At 43.6% G+C, this 19855-nt stretch overlaps 1 protein-coding gene across 1 annotated transcript in view; it reads left to right on the forward strand.

Annotated features, from left to right (window-relative positions):
* Positions 1-1162: 1162 nt before the first annotated feature.
* The window catches only part of tprn (taperin), a 33959-nt gene continuing 15266 nt past the window's right edge, over positions 1163-19855 (forward strand). The window contains exon 1 of the mRNA XM_079525134.1: positions 1163-3909. Coding sequence (XP_079381260.1) covers positions 1555-3909 — 2355 coding nt within the window. The 5' untranslated portion in view covers positions 1163-1554. The remainder of the gene's footprint in view (positions 3910-19855) is intronic.

The raw sequence follows: 19855 nt of genomic DNA on the forward strand, positions 1-19855 counted from the left end.
GCACTATTTACATTGTTTATGGGCGTCGTGAGGGAAATGGTATAAATCAGGCTGATGACCGATATAACAAATAACAAACACAATATATGAATGAATTGTACTTTAGTTTACATGGATTACGCCAATGCACGGACAGAAGGGAAAGCATGAAACAACTGCATGTTGGCATTTTAATGGTGTTGGACATTATTTAAGCTCTCTGGGTTTAGTTTGCGCCACACTTTTGAGTTGACTCTAGGGTTTATAGTTTAACTGAAACAATGGGCTATAATTTGTGACTGTTAATTATGTTTCTTTTGTATAGTGAGTGGTGCACTTCGGGGCTCGAAGCTCTTTGACAGCGTGGTCATAAATATTTGATGAGTACAATGATCTCCTATGCGTTGCGTTGTTGCCAAGAAAAGAATAGCCCCTTAACGCAGATTCATGTTGTTCTTAATGTATTATACACCAAACTGAGTTTATTATCCCGCACGAATTCGCTTTTACTATAGCCTATTAGAAAGAGCCCAAATCTAGCTCTGGTCATAGCTTTATGGAGGCGTCTGGTATTCTATGGAGGAATTACGATTAAGAAGGCTATGGACCAGAGTAGCCCAAATCTTAATGAAGTCACAACGGCACACTGAGCTAATATTCACAACGGGCTGCTACAATGTGGAAGTGTAAATAAATACAAATCACAACAGGCATGGCGGGTGGGGAATAATCATAACTCTGGATCCACCAAAAGGGCACGACGGTGTCGCGCGCCGAACGGCAAGTGGGTTGAGCAAGCTCCGTTTCGCCTTGTCAACAATAGAAATGGGTGGGGTTTCGTTTCTAGTGGGCGGCGTCTTTCAGTGAAAAGGGAGGTTCTTTCTTTCTTTCTTTCTTTCTTTCTTTCTTTCTTTCAAATGTCAAAACACTGTAAGTACAATACACATAGATAGACTATAAAAGCAAAAGACATTTAATACATTACATAAAACGTGCCTTTTAGTGGAGTCTGAACAAAGTCAGTCAGTCACACACAAACACAGTGTTACAATGGCACTACTACACAGCTTTAAATGAGTCAACTTACACAATATCATATCATGTTAAAAGGTTTAAAACGCGGTGAATGAGTGTTTTGTAGTTTATTGAGTGCTTGCCTGGAGGGAGATTGGATGAATGAAATATGGTAAGATAAGCCTACATTTTGTTGTATGAAGTCTGAAACAAGAACTTCCTGTTGTTTCTGTAATATTCAGCACCTTTTTTAAATTTCTACATTAAAAAATAAAAAGGTCTACAGGTGCTTGTAGTGTTGAGGGCGGGGCTGTGTGTGTGTGCGTGTGTGTGTGTGTGTGTGTGTGTGTGTGTGAGTGAGAGAGAGAGAGAGAGAGAGAGCGAGCGCGAGCGCGAGCGAGAGAGGCAGAGCGCGAGAGAGGGAGGATGTGCGTGTGTATTCATCGGCGCTGCAGGTAACGCAGTTTACAGGCGGACATAGCTGCTGTCCCAGGAATTACAGTCCTCCACAAGGCACTATCCCCGCCGGGGAGACATTCTCTCTCTCTCCCCCGACCGACGATGTCTGGCCGTGGAGAAATCCGCGTTCTCCGCCAGGAGGCCGGGCAGGAGAGCCCGAGGATGCCGGCCTGGAAACGAGAGATCCTGGAGCGGAGGAAAGCGAAGGGTGTCGGCGGCGGGTCTCCTGGAGGAGCAGGTGCCGCCGCGGCGGAGGCTTGTCCTCCGGGCGGTGCAGGAGGAGGCTCCGCCGCACAGCGGGTTAGTAATGGCGAGGTGACGGGGAACGGCAGCAGTGGTGGGCCGACAAAGGACAATGCGACCGCCGGGTCCGGTCGGAACTACACCGTCACCACGGCCAACCAGCACTTCGCGAGCAAACGTGGTGGCAACAACGTCGCCTCCTCCCCCGATCTGTCCCCGGTGAAAACAAACAAAGACGATGCCGACGTCGGCGAGGGACATCATGAGAGCCTGGTTTTGCACGACAGCTTGGGCCCCTTGGAGGATAACCCCTTTATTAAACTGGAGAAGGAGAGGAAGAGGCGACAGGACAGAGACAACACCACTCGCCCCGTTCAGCACATACTGGAACTGTACGGCAGCGTCCCGGGTATCCGGACTATCCGCGCAGAGAACATCATTATCATAGAATCGGATCCGGATTACTTTCCGGAACCCGGTGGAATAATAACCGGACACCAAAATGGTGTCAGTAGTTATAGCTCTCTCAGCGACCTCTTGGATCGGAGAGGGACTGCGGTCACTGAAATAAGGGCGAAGGAGGTGGTCATTTATGACACCACGTTGAGTAAGAGCGAGGAGAACCTGAGCACTCTTGGTCACGATGGCTCCTTGTATGAAACGGGTGAGGGTCAAGGCCGCGTGAGTCGAATGCTGCAGAAGTTCGACAGTAATTATGGGAAACTGCAGAAGAAATCTCGCAGCACAGAGAATCTGCTGGAGCTGGACATCAGCAGCAGGCCAAGACTCCGAACCTTGCCACCACATCCAGATCTGGTGCCAAAATACATGCTGCACCCTCAGCCAGGCTCACCAGTTCGCAACCTGGGTACTACTGTCCCCTGTGCCCCGTTGTCACCAGTCTTCCAGAGCCCCCAGTCTTCCAAAACAAAGCAAACTGTCCCCGAGACAGACAAGCCCCACCACGCTGCAGGACCGCCTCAGCCAGTGTCTGCATCCCCCAAACCCAAGGTGCCATGCTCTCCAGAGACCCGCCGTGTCTGTGCCGAGTCACCCGCCAGGCCAATCTTTTCCCGAACGCCACAGACCTCATCTGAGTTCGAGATCCGTCCCTCGCCCAAACCAGACCTCACCTCGATCCCCGAGGGGGACGCCCAAGCCCGTGCCCTGGCTAACCTGAGACTACAGTCCAGGAACTCCTTCACCGTCATTCCCAAACGTCGCAGCACTGCCCCGTCCTCGCCAGGCAGCACAGCCCCCTCCACGCCCGTGAAGTCTCCCCCTTCTTCTCAGAAAGCGGCAGAGGTGCCCACAGTAGGAGTGCCAACCCCCCACATCACCCTCACGTCCGTCCCGATGTCCTCAAAGAGGAAGGAGGTGGACATGGTGAAGGTCTCGGCGGAAAAGGAGGAGGTGAAGAGGGCATTTAAGCCTGCGTCCGTAAGCACTCAGATCTCCCCTCCTCCTTCGCCGAAACACTTATCCCCCTCTTCTTCCTTTACGTTCACCCTGCCGTCTCCCACTAAGGCAAAGGAAGTGGACAAGGTGAAGAAGGTCTTCGAGCAAAAGGAGCAGTTGAAAAAAGGGTTTAAGCCTAAATCCGCATCCTTCTCCCTCTCCCCTCCTTCTTCACCTACACGCTTATCTCCCTCCTCTGCTCCAGTGGACAAGGCGAAGGGCTTGGAGCAAAAGGAGGAGGTGAAGAGGGCATTTAAGCCTGCATCTGTAACCACCTCCATCTCCCCCCCTCCTTCACCTACACACTTATGTCCCGTCCTCCCTATTCTAGCTCCGGTCCGTGCTCCATCGCCTGTCTCATCCCCTGTCCCTTCGGTGTCACCACCCTCGTCTCCTGTCTCCTCCGATCCTCCATCCCCAGCTTCCGTGGAGCCTCTTGTTCCCGTGGACCGGCTGCCAATCACCAACATCGATGACATTGACTTTGAGACCCCCCAGACTAAGCCTGCTCTGGCCCCCAGTCCTGTCGTGCAGAGGAGGAGGGAAGGAGGGGGGACGACCTTCACTGTGGTGCCTAAACGCCCTGACTCCCAGCAGGATGGCCAGCCTGGCTCAACGCCTCCCCAGGCCCCATACGCCCAGCTAGGCTCTCTGCTGAAGAAGCGCTACCCTGCCGTGGAGGACATCGAGGTCATCGGTGGGTACCTTTCCTTGACGAAGTCCTGCCTCGCCAAGACGGGCTCCACGGGCAAGAAGGTGAGACGTGACCTTTCACTTTGCTGAGCTGCCTGTGACATTTAACATTTATGTTTCAGGAATGTTAATGATGCTTATGATATTATACACTGTGCAGTGGCAGAATGGGCTGTAATTCCTAGGATCATCAACATAGCAAACAGGGCAGCTTTAGTAAAGAAGTGCAAAGGTCGAAAAGCACAGCACACAGACATTAAGATAAGGTTCCTGTGTCCTGAAACATTAAGTCCTCCGACACATGAGACTTCATGTCTATGGATTCATTATGCTGCAAGTTAAAAGGGCCAATATTAGCTGTTTCACCATCTTACTTTGTAGCTGCCGTACTTCAGACTTTATTGAGAGTATAACCCCTTGAGATGCAGCATCTCATTTTAGAGGGGGCCCTATACACATAAGTAAAACATACAATACAGATACACAATTTGTATACAAACACACACATAGGTAACATTACATAAATTACAAATATACAATACACATACGTACAGGTACAGTTAGCTTGCTCCCCATCTTCCACCCACACCCCCAGCCCTCAACCCAGTACACTTTGTGAATAGTCTCATTGGTGGGTGCACAACAGTTAATCAAACTACTCAATTGTATACCTTTATATAATTATCGATTTTAATCAAATCTCTTTTCAAAAATGGCACATGCTTAAAGGTTATTTGATTAATTAGAAGAGTAATCGATAGAATAATTGCCAAGAAAATAATTATAGTTGCAGCCCTTGAGTGGAGGTACTACTTTAAACCTGACTTGTTCTTATGCCATGCTGCACAAGTGGATTACAGTGTGTGTGTGTTTACACAGCCTTAAGAACCACATGGAGCTTGGTCGTTTGTGTGTAACTTGCTGCCCCACAAACGCGTGTTATTAGTTGCGGGGGCACTTTATTGGGTTAAGCAGCCCTCCTTCAAGCCCCATCGACCCAAACAATCTCATCAAGCCTTGATTCAATTCCCAGGATTTGGCTCTGGGGGGTAGAGCTCTAGCTGTCTCTACACATTAAAATCCTGGGTGTTAATTTAACTCTGAGAGTGTACATATGTAACCAAATGGGTCCCTTTGGTTACATTTATACATGCTCAGAGTGAACAAAAAACTCATAACACATTAACACACCTGTGCTAACAGTAAGAGGTGAACAAGAAACTCTACCCCAAAGTACTTGTCTTTGGTCAAAGTTTGGGTATTCCGCTTGTCAAAAGTATATAGACTGTTTGGGTTAGGCTGCAGTTAAAATTAAAGAGATAAACCAATGAGTTAAATGGTGCAACGGTTCCTGTTTATATAATGTATAATGCATTCAAAAGTCACTCCATCCATCATGATTCACCTTTCAAGGGATCGTGCAGAGTCAATGTTTAGATTATTGCTCAAGTCAACCCACATGCCAGGATCAATTTCAGCACAGGCTTGCTTTTGTTCGTCTACTGTCATTAGCTCCTTTCCATTTCATGTCATTACTAAACGGGGATGAAACCGTGACGTAAGCAACACAGCTGCAGCTAATAACATTAATAATGGGTGTGTAACATTTAGGCATGTGAATGTGCAAGTATTGACCAGGGGCACATCCATGGCTCTAGTCTAGGGCACACCTAAATCAAACACACCCATTATTCATTTCATTAGCTGCAAATGCCTTGCTTATAAGCCTGCTATGTACAGTCTTAGTTTTTAACTGAACCTAAACTGGAAAACAAAGTACAATATCAGCATGGGACAGGGGTGGGCAACTTTGACGATGGAGAGGGCCACTATATTTCCACACTCACTCCAGAGGGCCATATATTAGTCGTAGCAAAAATAGCCGATCTACAAGCTCAAAACGCGTCGCGCTGCGACGCGTTTTGAGCTTGTAGATCGGCTATTTTTGCTATATTCGAATTGAAATCTTGCATTATTTTTTGCTATTTTTGAATTGGAATCCTGAAAATTAACATTTTTATGTAATTTCAAATACCTTTAATTATACGAGTGTTGAAGCATTGAGCTACTAATTTAGACTGAAGTAATTAAAGCGGTGTCATGTTCGCATGTTGTGGAATTGTAAACAGCTGAAACCAATATTATATCAGTATTCTGACATTAACCTGAGGGCCGCATTAAATGAAGGTGGGGGCCGCATGTGGCCCCCGGGGCCGCCAGTTGCCCACCACTGGCATGGGATTTCATGCCCCTTCATCATCATCATCATCATCCTTCGAGTGCATGCCAGCGAGATCCGAGGCACAAGCAGCTTCCACTGGTCTCTGTTGTTCATTGCCACACCAAGTTCGTTCAGTCAGTCCTGTCCTGTTCTCCTGTCCAGCCATGCCCCGGCCTTTAAGATACCCATTTCACTATGGCTCTAATTACTTGTAATTCAATTTTATAAATGCATTTAATTATCCAATAATAATAATAATAATAATATATAATAATAATCCAATTTAATAATATGCGTGCTACCTTTTAGAATTAGATTACATGTGTGAATGTATTATTATTAGCACGTTGTGTATGTACATTTAGCATACATTTTAGCACGGAGGTGAATATAATTGTTGGCAGTGTAAACCTACAATAGTGTTACTGCTATATCCATTTATCTGTGTGTACTGTACCACACCTTTTTCTGACACTGATTATGTTGAGTCTGTTGGCAACCCTAAAATGTAGGCGGCAGGCCAGAGTCTTTGAGCATTTATTCCAAGACCCTGAATTGTTTCTCTGGCCGCGGCTGTCATAATCCTTAGCTCTACAAGGCAAGCACAACATTACTGTCTCTTACTACCAGGCCAATAAGACATGATACTTAGTCGTACAAGGGTGTCCCACACTGAAGATAGCCAATCTACAAGATCACAATGTGCCTCAATGCAACACGTGTGTACAGTGGCGTGTGATTTGGAATCCCACCGCAGCTCCAGGAAACCCTACTGTGATTGGCCAGTAGTCGCTGTGATTGACAGTTCTCGTTTTTGCAACTATGCCTAAACCTAACCTCAGTAAAACTATACCTAACCTTAACCATTTCATTTAAAAGCTATTGCTAACCAGCCAAATACCAAGCATATAATCCATGATAAGCTGTGCCTGTGACCAGCACTCTGTTTACACTTGAACATTTTAGACCAACTGACCTGCCATCATACTTTAACATTGAGGCAACTAGGTCATTACCACTTTTTCTGGTGTTAAAGTTGTTGTTAATGCAGACAAACGGCCACCACCAAAACAAGTTTGAACATTAAGTTTGGTGTTGGTCCTCTCTATTGTCTATTTCTAACTGGTTACTGTGTGTGTGTGTGTGTGTGTGTGTGTGTGTGTGTGTGTGTGTGTGTGTGTGTGTGTGTGTGTGTGTGTGTGTGTGTGTGTGTGTGTGTGTGTGTGTGTGTGTGTGTGTGTGTGTGTGTGTGTGTGTGTGTGTGTGTGTGTGTGTGTGTGTGTGTGTGTGTGTGTGTGTGTGTGTGTGTGTGTGTGTGTGTGTGTGTGTGTGTGTGTGCGTGCGTGCGTGCGTGCGTGCGTGCGTGCGTGCGTGCGTGCGTGCCAAGAGCTCCCGTGTGTGTGGTTAGGAGACACAGACTAATCCTTCAGTGGTTGTTACCCTTTGTATTTCATTATCTGTGCAGTTGTGTTTGAGGGCTCAAACAAATACCCTCTCCTTTTGTCTGTGTTCGACTCTCTCTCTGTCTCTCTCTTCGGGATCATCATCTAGGCTGAGTTCACTGGGCAGGGCTGTGTGCTACGCAATTACAAAGGCATCAAGGGTTAGCCTGGCCTGTATAATTTGTGTGGAATTTTCTTCAGAGCCACTGCTTGTATGAGAGCTACAGAGCTCAGAATGGCTTGCACTCAGCTCTTTGGTTTTGGGTGGTTTGTGAGCACAGTTTTTCCACCCCGAAACTCTGTTTTTTATGGGGGACAAGGCTGAATAAGAACATTCCGGATGCGTGGTTTCTCGTTCACATGAAGAAAGCACAAGTTGGAACAAAGCGGATCATCACATCATACTTTATTTGTATTGCTTTTTCGTGCTTGGTACAAAATACGTTTCACAAACTGTTTATGTCGGACTGTCACAAAAAGCTGTGTTATTATATTATGCTCTCTGGGAAAGCTGTAGATCTCCGCTTTGAGATGGATCTTGTGAGATTGTGTGAATATTGTTCTGTTTCCAAAGTGTGGAAGGAAAACAGAAATGTAATTTTTATAATGTTCCGATGTTCAGTGCCAAAAGCACAATTAAATCTTTAATCGCAATTTCATTATAATTTCATGACCGTGACAGCCCTCATGACAAACACGACAACACGTTCATATGGAACAAATGTGTCACAGAGTCCCTGTGGATTTGTTGCCTGCTTCCTCTTCTATGGATGGAAATACAGATCCATTTGTTTCCAATTGTACACTGAGTTAAAATATTACCAGGGATTGTGTCTACTGTCTGGTTAACCTATATCCTTGTAACTTTCTCTACAAAATCCTTAATTAATACATAGTTAATTTAACTCTTACAATTCCTTTTTTCACTTTCAGAGTTAAATTAACAGTCTATGTGTATTTTGTTTTTGTCACAGATTTTTCTTTATCCTCCCTTAAGGATGGCTCTTTTCTCCCCCATCCTTTTCACCATGCTCTGCTGTATTCCTGTATTGTGTCGGTTAATAAGGCCCGTCCTTCTGCTTCCAAGAGTCCTCCTTTGATCCTCTTCTCTGTATTGGAGAGGCAATGGAAGGGGTGCTATATAGGTCAAGTGCAGCTTCGTCGTGCACTGCATCGTCTCGCATTTACATAAAATCTAGGGATGGCTTGCAGAGAAATCTATAGATGCCGGGCTCCACCAAAGATTCCATTTGTTGCTTTGATTGCGGCCCCCTTGGGTTTGGTACATTGAGGTCAGGTGTGTTTTCTACTCTTGGTACAGGACATGATGATGATGACACTGCTCTTTGTTGAGCGTGGGGGGGGGGGGGGGGGGGCAGCTGGCAGTGAGACGTGATGGGAGGAGGTGGAGTGGTTTGTTTTTGAAGTCTCTCTCCTCGTCTTCTGTGACTGGTTGTTATGAAAAGAGAAGAGATGCACTTGTGTGTTTGTGAGCACACAGCATCCGCAGAGAGGTGTGTGTGTGTGTGTGTGTGTGTGTGTGTGTGTGTGTGTGTGTGTGTGTGTGTGTGTGTGTGTGTGTGTGTGTGTGTGTGTGTGTGTGTGTGTGTGTGTGTGTGTGTGTGTGTGTGTGTGTGTGTGTGTGTGTGTGTGTGTGTGTGTGTGACTGTGTGTGTGAGTGAGAGACTGTGTTGCAATGTCTATTATTTACTATAGTCCTACTAGACCCCATCTGGTCACAAAAGATCACAGGATCTATTGAATGTGAAGGGGGAGGTAACAAACTGACATATTGAGCCTACAACACATAGTAAGAAATGTAAAAAAAAAAAATACAAATTTGCCACGTGTTTGAATGCCCCCCTGTCAAAAATAGCTGAAATCATTAAAACGAAAGAAAGCAGCAAATGAAAATAATAATAACAACACTCATCTTTTATTTTCTCTAATAACTACCTAAAACATGTACCTTGGTTGGGAAAAAAAAACAAAGTTGTCCTTTAATATCACGGCACATAATGTAAGTAAAGAAATGGGGACACACTGGCTGCACAATTTCCAATACTGTCCAAAAAGTTGAATGGCGGGCGATATATTGGCCAAACCCATATATTATCATCAATTGTTCTGTAATTAGTCATAATAATGAATGATTCATTTATGTTTGCAGTAGAGAACTAGCTGTATCGTCATGAATGCAGGGATTAGGTTTGGCGATTCTATTGCAAGTGGTTGCAAGTGTGTTGCGAGTCATTGGTGTCTCATTAAACAGAGTTTTGATATGCATGTGTGTATGAAAGATTTGTGAAAGGCCTGTGGTGACAGACAGACATGCAAACACACACAGACACACATACACAGTACACACAAACACACTTTTCTCTTCCAGAGAGTCTCATCCCTGTGACATATTTTTAGGTTTTTGGTCAAGATGTTGTGTTTTTGAGGTTAAACATTTTTTGTCATATGCAGTAATCAGTATAGCCTTCTAGTTGTTCATAATGTCTTCCCACTGTCAACAATGTAACATTGCAGTAATCAATCCGGCCGATGGTTGTAACAAACATGGAGAATGGAGTGGTCACCAGGGTTGCCATATCCGCTTATTATAAGCGACATTGAGCTTGTTTTTGCTTGTAAATATTGGTGGTTGTGGTTTATTGGGCTTGTTTCTAAAGTGTAGTTTCTTATTTGGGCTTGTTTCCTAATGTTGTTTAACCCAGTGGTTCTCAACCATTTTCATGTCAAGGAAGACCCCTCCAAATGTATATGTATTTGTCCACGGACCCCCATCTGAAACATGTCACATTGTGAATTTGTGACGTGTTGTGACCTAGATTGGCTATTTTCAAATTGTCGAGGTATATAGGTGCTCATGTGGCCTTATATAGTCGCTTCTTTTGTACTTGTTTTCATAGCCCTGGTTTCTTATTTCTCTTGCAAAATCTAGCAACAAGTGGTGGTGGCGGTCACATAATTGTCTCAGTTATCTTAGGCCATCAAGGCGTCAGCAGTTCAACATATCTTTGACCTTTGTATCACGTGTTCCTCTACTAGACCAGGAAGTTATGGTAATTTATGGTGATGTCATCATTGGCAGAGCGCCTGATGACTGTCACCGTTCCACCGGGGAGCAGGACGTTGTTTTGTCTCACTAGGTACATGTTGGGACCAACACGTAACAGCCTACTTTGTCCCTTTAAGACCTGAGGCTAATTGTAAAATTGCCACGCTGCGAGCTTGTACATCTGCTATTCTTTGAATAGCCAATGCTAAAATCTAAAATGAATTTCCCAGTTTTAATGGGGTATTTGAAGTAGTTTGTGGACAGTGGTGGAAGTATTGTATACTTGGATGTTTTTACTTAACAAGAAGCAAGTAAGGTAAAAAGTACCTCAAAATTGTACTTAAGCACATGAGTAAACGTTCTTAGTTACTTTCCACCGCTGCTTGAGACTGCATTGTCAATTTGTCCTCGGCTTAACTACTGTACTTGTTTGAATTGTAGCAAAGTGGACACAATTTTGTGTCTCTTGTTTGTGTCTGCAGAGGAAGGATGTTTCTTTCAGCACTGGCTTGACCGCTCCATGGTTGTCATTGGTGGTCAAATGTCACAGCATGTATATTGCAGAGTAAAAATACCCAAACTTGTAATGGGTACGAGCTTTGTCTGGCACAGGAACAGGAAGGCTAAATGAAAGGGCACTCTCTGACTTTTTATAGTGTGCCAGGACTACAGGTGTGAAAGTCCATTGTGTAATTATTTACCAAGCTGTAGCTATTCTCCATCTCTCCTCCCTTACACACTTCCTGAACGCTACCACCACCCCCTCTCCCTCCTCTCTCTCTCAATTCAGTATTTAATTCAATAGGGCTTTATTGGCAAGAGAAAACATACGTTTACATTGCCGAAGCAAGTGTGAAAATCAAAACTAAGGAAACAATATGTATGTAACAGGAATAAAGGGCTGTGTGTGTCACGTTGCCACTTGCAAGTGAGGATAACTTGGTATAAAGCTTTTACAACAAATAGTAGCAATATTTGCAAGATTTTGCTCAGCTGTCCCTTGATATAAGACATTTGAGACAAATAGTAGTTTAACTTTATGGTGCACTGCAGATAGTGAAGGAGTGCACATACAATTAGTCTTTGAGGTGGGTGGTTGTATTCCTTTGGACACCCTTCCCCTGTCACAACGGCTCACTAATCTTGCTGCTGTGTTTGCACTTTGTCGTACTTCACCCAGCAGATATGGGAGTTTTTTCTTGTTGTTATTCGTCATGATTTCAAACTCTCTTTGGGTGATTGTGAATTGATTGATTGAATACTTTATTGACACCAAATGTTGTTTATTGACACCAAATTGACAGGTTGGTTTCCACATTGTGGTCCATTAAACATTCAACACTCTTGACAAAACAACAGTGCAACAATATAGAAAATAAAAGAATATACAGTTTAAATTCATGATATAGAAGTATGTGTGGTGTCTTGGTGACATGCTGGGCAGGTGGTTAGAAAGTGCTCAATTTCCACCCCTCTCTCTCTCTTTAACTTCAGTTAATTGGTCTGTGAAGTGTGAACTGCTCTTTACTTTATTCAAATATTTTCCTAATTTTTAATTGCAAAAAATAGATCTACAAACTACAATGTGTCATGATGGGGCAGCGGTGGCCGAATGGTTTCCGGAGCGGTCTTGTTATCGGAAGGTCGCCAGTTCGAATCCCCGGACCGGCACGTTAAAATTACCACCGCTGAAGTGCCCTTGAGCAAGGCATTGAACCCCTACCATGAAATGTTCTATGAGCAGGGTCTGGCTGTAAACAAGCATCTCGAGCTTAGTCCATTCACCCTGGGTAAACAATGAACTTTGCTTTGCTTTGCTTTTTGATGTGAGCTTCTGCTATTTACACTAGGTGGTACAGGTGAAAAATGCGAATACCTTTGTACTTTTGAGTCAATTTGTAATAAGGACCCCCATTACAAATTGACTCAAAAGTACAAAGGTATTCGCATTAAGCTATAATGTAAGTACAACTAAAAGTACTCATTATTGTGTGTGTGTGTGTGTGTGTGTGTGCGTGTGCGTGTGCGTGTGTGTGTGTGTGCGTGTGCGTGTGCGTGTGCGTGTGTGTGTGCGTGCGTTCTCCTGTCGACCCAAACAGAGGTGTAAATATGTTGATGATAAGGGCTGCAGTCTCTCAGCGGCCTGTTTGACTTTGAACAGGCTTGACATTTGCACCGTGTGCTCTGTGGCTGGCTGCAGGGGCCTGCGTGCAATAGCCTACCCTACTGCATGCATCTACACACGTTTGCATTTCTATTTTACAAATCTGCCACAGCTAAAACAAAATAGCCCTGGGCAGATTGGTTTAGCACACCTCTGTTTGAATTACATTTCACTCACCCCAGAGTTGTGGGTGACCAACCAGAGCCCACCATTCAAAGTGGTCCATTTTTTTCCTGTGACGTTGGAATCCGTTTGTAACCGCCCCTTGGAAATGAATCTTCCACACCGAAGTTCCAGACTAATATCTACGCAGCAATATTAGATTGTTTCCCACACGGCATCACAGATTCACATCATGCAACCACAATGTACACTAGTTAGAATTCAGCTGACAAAGCTGTACTGTCATAGACATGTTTAATTCACAATGTATATCTTTTAACTGCACAGAGAGAAGAAAAGACTGGAAAGATGGCGATAGAATTAACCACAGGAACCCCTATTCTGGGACTGTCTTAAGTTATTAGGAACCCCCAAGGGGACCATGGTCAATGAAGTGCATAGGATTTAAAATGGTTTCAAAAGCACGTCTGTCAGGTGCTCAAGTGGATTCAACACACAAAATGCTCTTTTAGCAATATAAGATGGAACAACATTGTGTTTAAATTAGTGCATCCACTTGAAAACATGGAATGGAAACATTTGGACGCACAAACGCATGTTCTCTCGCTCGCTCGCTCACTCACTTAGAGGTGTATAAAAAGAACCGTGTGGGCTATAGCGCAGAGAGCATCTAGGTAGGTGGCGATCAGAGAGGCCGCTCTCTATAAATAATAACTGTATTCAATAATTCTATTTATAGAGCACTTACAAGAACACGGTTATGGAATGCTTTACAGTACATATCGGCCTCCACTCCGGGAACAGTCAGGACTGCCCGAGAGGACCCCAGGCTATGCACAGGCCCATCAAGGGTTAATAACTCTCAAATGTAATTAGGGGCCAGCCGCCAGGCCCATAAAGTGCTTTAAAGTTAATGAGTAAAATCTCAAAATCAATGCTAAAGCAGACAGGCAACCAATGTAGGGAAGTTAAAATAGGAACAATGTGTTCAGCTGCTTTTTAGTTAATAAAGCCTATTACTTGACTGGGTTCCCCCAATAATTAAGGCTCATTATTCAGTCTCTACAACAAATCTGTTTGCAGACAATTAGCCAATCCACAAGCTCATACTTTCAGCCTTATTTTCTCCCCAGAATAATGCCACTTAAAGCGTTCATGTTAAGGCATTAAAACCGGGAAAGCATCTGTGTAATTTTACATTTTTGCGTTGGCTGTTCAACAATAGCAGATATACAAGCTCACAGTGGCCCACTTCGTGCCGCACTGCGAGCTTGTACATCTGTTATTTTTGTGTGTGAACTACTGATTTTAGAAGGCATTTGTAGAATCTGCATTATCTGCCTCATGTCTCAAGAGACCGGCTGTCAACCGTGTTAACCCATTCAGGCCTGACGTCGAAATTTAAAAAAAAAAGTTTTCTAAATCATGACAATTTTCGGAAAGATTTGAGGCACATTTTAACGATTTTTCAAAAATAGCAGACCTACAAGTTCATAGCGCGCCACTCGGTGGCGCGCTATGAGCTTGTAGATCTGCTATTTTTCAATAGCTAAATTATAACAATGTTTAAAACACCAAAACGGGTTCCCGCCCCAAAATGGGTTAATGGTTAATGTGGTTAAACGCTAACGTGACATGGATGCGTTCCAGGTCTCAATGGATTAAGTAAAGAATCTAGGCTGTTTATTGGCAATAATTAGATCAGAAACATACTTGGCTCTTAACTAACTTACTGTAATGCTGCGTTCACGCTGGCAGATACAAAGCTGCATAGCATGTTTGTAGCTTTGTATCTTTAAATTGTAGTTGAAGTTGAAACCAGATCAACTTTCTTTGTAGCTGTTGTAGGTTTTGTAGCAGCTACAAACGTCAGATGTATCTTTGTATCTTCATGTCGCTGGCTTCCATCGAAAAGGAATTGTAGCCTGAACGCAGCATAAGAGGGCCATCAAGATGTTCGGCTCTTTTTTGTGAATCTGAAACCCTGTGTTCCTCCACCTATGTTCTACCGTACAACACAACTTCCATTTGACCTACACAATCTCCCAAGTTATCTATCCTTAGACAACAAGACTGTGCCTCTCGACCTGACAGTGGTGGAGCTATTGCGGTTTGATTCTGGGCATGTCACTTTAGGTGACAATTCTCAAAAAAGAACGCTTGTTCCTGCAAGAGGAGTGGCAAGTTAATTGGAGGCCTTTTGGCGACTGACAAGCATGTACACGCGGTAAAATTACCAGAGAAAGTAAGATGGACCAAAAGGGACCCTCAAGGGCAGGGAGGATTTGACTGTGGCTATATGAGTCACATGAGTGGTGGAGAAACCAACACTTTTCAAGAACTGAATGCTGGTAAATTAAATTTGTGCTCATTGTAGTATGGGCTTTTACAAAAAAACGTATTTTATTTTTACATTTTTTGTACAGTGTACACTACAGTATGTGGACCATGGTGACATTGATTCTTGATACAAAAAAAGCTTCTAATATGTTATTTCTATAAATAATCTATAAATGTCACACTATTAAGGCAACCGGCCGGTTCCACGTGCTGCACAAGGTGCCCTTTTTTCACTTGAGCACCTGCCCCTCTAAATGTCTGTGCACGCCACTGCCGTTTGCAACAATTTAGGCTTAAGACCTCTTCATCGATATCTCTGTACAGAATTTCTCAAGTCATTCATCAAAACAAAATCTATCAAACGGGAAAAATTGCCATTTCGTTTTGGATGAAATTCCCAGTTTGTTGCCTTGGTAATCGCTGCTTCCTAACGTAATGTGGTGGGACAAAAGGGGGGTTTGTTGCTGTTAATATGCAATGCAAATGGTATTCAAATATACCAGCATACACTGCATGGTTCATACAATGTAGGCTAATCAGCCTTCACAAGTTTGGGTTGTTTATCTGAGATACATTTGTGTAAATTTGTTGTTTGTCATGCATTTGTAGTTTTCATTAACATAACGTATTGCATGCTATCATTGGCATGTTCTCAATTAACAACTACTCCACCCATTAAAACCGGGAAAGCATCCATGTCATTTTAGAGTTTAGTGTTGACTATTAAAAAATAGCAGATCTACAAGCTCACAGTGTGCCACTCTGCCAGCTTTTAGATCTGGCATCTATTTTAGAAAAAGTATGAACATTTGTGATGATCATTGAATATATACATTCTTTTAAAGCGAACATTTTTAACTCAAATCTTTGCTTCTGGGGGGTCCCACCAAATATTTTGAGATGGGGGTCGGCAGCCAAATGTGTATCAATTTTGGGATTCCTTGACATGGAAAAAGTTTTTGAGCATCACTGATGTACTGTAGCAACATAGGTCTTTCAGAAAGACATTTGAAGAATTGGGTTAAACCCTAGTTGACCGGGCCCCACCAGGGCTCTATAGCAGGTCCGCTAGCTATCTATACCAAATTTCTCAGTCGGAAATGGGCAATCTACAAGCTCACCTTGATGATGATGCCTTGTGAGGCAGTTTTTGTCAGATTCGTACATTAATACATTTTGTCAATTCAATAATGAATAATTAAAAAATATATATTGTAAAAAAAAATGCTGATGCAACAATGATGCAACAATGATAAGTTTTAAAGGTGTTAACAGTGATATAAAAACATGAACAATCGAATAGATATCCATGTAGTTTCCATCCAGCTGCATTTCTCACCTAATTATAGTAAAAACTAGAACTGCACTCTGTCGAGTGCCTACTTGCAAGCAGAGCGCGCAAGTACTGTCGACCGCTACGAACTTTCAAATCTCAGCCTCCCTGTAAAACATTGAAATTAAATACTAAAGTCGGGTTATAACTGGCTGTCAATATTGGTTAGCTAACAGGTAACGTATGTATAGTATATGTAAGTTGTAAGAAAGAAAAGTAGTATATTGTGGTCATTTGGGTTGTTTTATGCGTATGCCGTGGTATATATACTGATTTTGAGTGTGACGTAATGAAGATATGTATCAATGACGGGATATAACTGGCTTTCGATGGTGACGTAATAAAGGTAGGTTTCAGCCCAGGCCTCAGTCTGTCTGCATTCGGTGTGCAACAATTAATCCATTAAGACGATTAATGGTTTGAGCTTAATGGTTTGAGCTCAATTGTGAGCGTGTAGATTTTCAATATTTTTGCACGGCACCTTTATGCGACAAAGTAGAAAATAACACTTAAGCAGTTCATCGATTTTTGAGCGGTGCCTCTTCTCCATTACGCAGCTATGTGTGTCCCTACGTACATACGTATGTGTGCGTGTCCCTGTGTCTGTGTCTGTCCGAGCACAGAAAGCTGCAACACGGTAACATTTCTCGACCATTTCGGATGTGGGAAGGCTCGCCGGAACCGCGCCGCCCCCCTGGGCATGTTCCTGGGGGTCTGGATGTTCCGGGGACTTTCACGCGCTAACTCTGTCATTTCTCAAAGATTCTTTCCAAATATAATCAAAGTACAGTACAGAGCACAGTACACTATAATACAGTATAGAGCACAGTACAGTACAGTAACTATAACAATAAATGTATAGTTGCACTGCTCAGTTCAAACTGAGCTGACTGAAAAAGGTGTGATTTTTTTCAATATAAAAATAAATCTTTAAAAAACGTTTTTTGATTATTCGATGAATCTAAAAAGTAATCAATAGAATAAGATAAGAATGATCTAATAATCGATAGTTACTTGCAGCTTTACAATGCTTCTCTCTCTCTCTCCTCTCACTCTATACCTCCTCCACTCTCCCGTTTCTCTCTCTCTCACTCGCATATCCATGGCGCCTGTCGCTACGGCAACGCAAGCCATGGCCATTCTATCCTGTCATTAGGATTCCAGGACAACACACACACACACACACACACACACACACACACACACACACACACACACACACACACACACACACACACACACTCCCATGTCTGTCTCTGTTCTAGTGTTGGCTTCTGTAAGATGACAAGTCTATATGAGTCTTCCTTAACCCCTTATTCCCTATTTTATACTACGTTGTATGACTGTGTTGCACGTCAATGGCAGAAATAGATCTACAAAGGTCTCAACATGTCGCATCGTGAGTGGTTTAAACATGGTACCTTAATGTTTGGAACTATATAGTAGTGTGTGGAACTATACAGTGCTGTCTTGTAGTACTCGAGTCATTAGCTTGTCTCGAGTCCGGTCTCGTCTCGGTCTCAGCCTTAATTTGACTTGGACTTGACTCGGTCTCAGACCAAGGGACTCCGGACTCTTCCCCAACCGAGTCCACTCGAGTCACGAGTCACTACAATTCAATGAAATTATTTTATTATATCCATATTATGAGGTCACATACCAGATCAGTGGCCTTGTGGTTGAGTGTCCGCCCTGGGACTGGGAGGCTGGGGTTCAATCCCCAGTCGGGTCATACCAAAGACTCTAAAAAATGGGACCCAGTGCCTCCCTGCTTGGCACTCAGCATCAAGGGTTGGATTGGGGGTAAGTCCCTGCGACATACTAGCGTCATGTCCAGGGGGTGTACTTGTACATCAAGCTGCCTCACGCTACAGAAACAGGAGATAGGCTCCTGACCTATGGGCCTCATGGCTCGGCAAGGCTACTTACTTACTTACTTATATTATGAGGAGCCCATTCACATTAACATTATAAGAGAGCTGTCTGTTGCTTTATAGACAGCTGTCTTGTTAAGTAAAGGAGTGCCTGCTGCCTGCCCTCAGTGTTTTCTGTACCTATCAAACGAGGGGAAAAAAATCTGGTCTCGACTCAGACTCAACCCCCTCCCAAACTCGGTCTTGACTCGGACTCGCCCACCCTCGGACTTGGTCTTGACTTGGACTCGCTTAGGTGCACTCGACTACAACACTATTTGGAACTATACACACACACACACACACACACACACACACACACACACACACATACTATACAGTAGTGTTTGGAACTATACACTACAGAAGTGCTTGGAACTATTGATTGCCCCATGGCAAGCATTACTACTGCATTCTTCTTATCTCTGAATACTTCTAAACAAATTCCAAAATCTGTAGGTTGGTTTTGACACACAATGAGTGAATATTTGATGTTCTTTGTTTACATGATCTGCCACTGCTGTAAAATAACTGGCCCGATGGGTAGAACTCTTGCAACGGATCTCAATGGCTCTGGTCTCAGCCATCCCCCATTTTCCCCCCTAACATCCAGATTTCTAAGCATGCATACACGCCGAATTAAAAGCACCAGGGCAGGGGCACCAGTTTATTAGGGGCACAAGTGGTTTAAACGGTATGCTTTTCTACATGCTCTCCTACACACACACACACACACACACACACACACACACACACACACACACACACACACACACACACACACACGTTTGTATTACTATACTTGGAGAGAAAACATCCAGCTCCCAAACGCATTGCGCTGAGATGCATTTTGAGCTTGTAGGTCGTCCATTTTTCGGAATCCTTAACTAATTTCTAATTTCTCTAAAAATACTTTTTACCCATAAGACAGTACCAGGAAAATTGTCCTCAACATGTCTACTTCTCAAATGCTACTATATACTTGGCCTTGGTCCTAACCAGTATAGTAACACACACACACACACACACACACATGCGCTCACACACATACGCAGTACACACACTGGCACATTCTGTTATAGTAGCCTACTCCAAGTTCAACCTGCCACTGTGAAAGTAAATACAGAAGCACATCTGAAGTGCAGTGCACACCCACAAACATCCTCCCACATGCGTACGCTTACACAATATTATGCTTTCTGAATCGGTAGTTCTGCACAAGATCTTTCAAAATTGTTCAAAAATAGAAGATGTACAAGGTTGCAGGGCATCACTTCATGCCACGCTGCGAGCTTGTACATCTGCTATTTTTGAATAGTCAACGTAAATCTTCTTGTACTATTGTAGGGCTTCTTCAACACTTCATTGAACTAAAGATAGTTGATTATTCAATTGATCATTTGAGC

Source organism: Electrona antarctica (genome assembly GCF_951216825.1).
Source record: "Electrona antarctica genome assembly, chromosome: 16".
In the NCBI taxonomy this organism is placed as follows: Eukaryota; Metazoa; Chordata; class Actinopteri; order Myctophiformes; family Myctophidae; genus Electrona; species Electrona antarctica.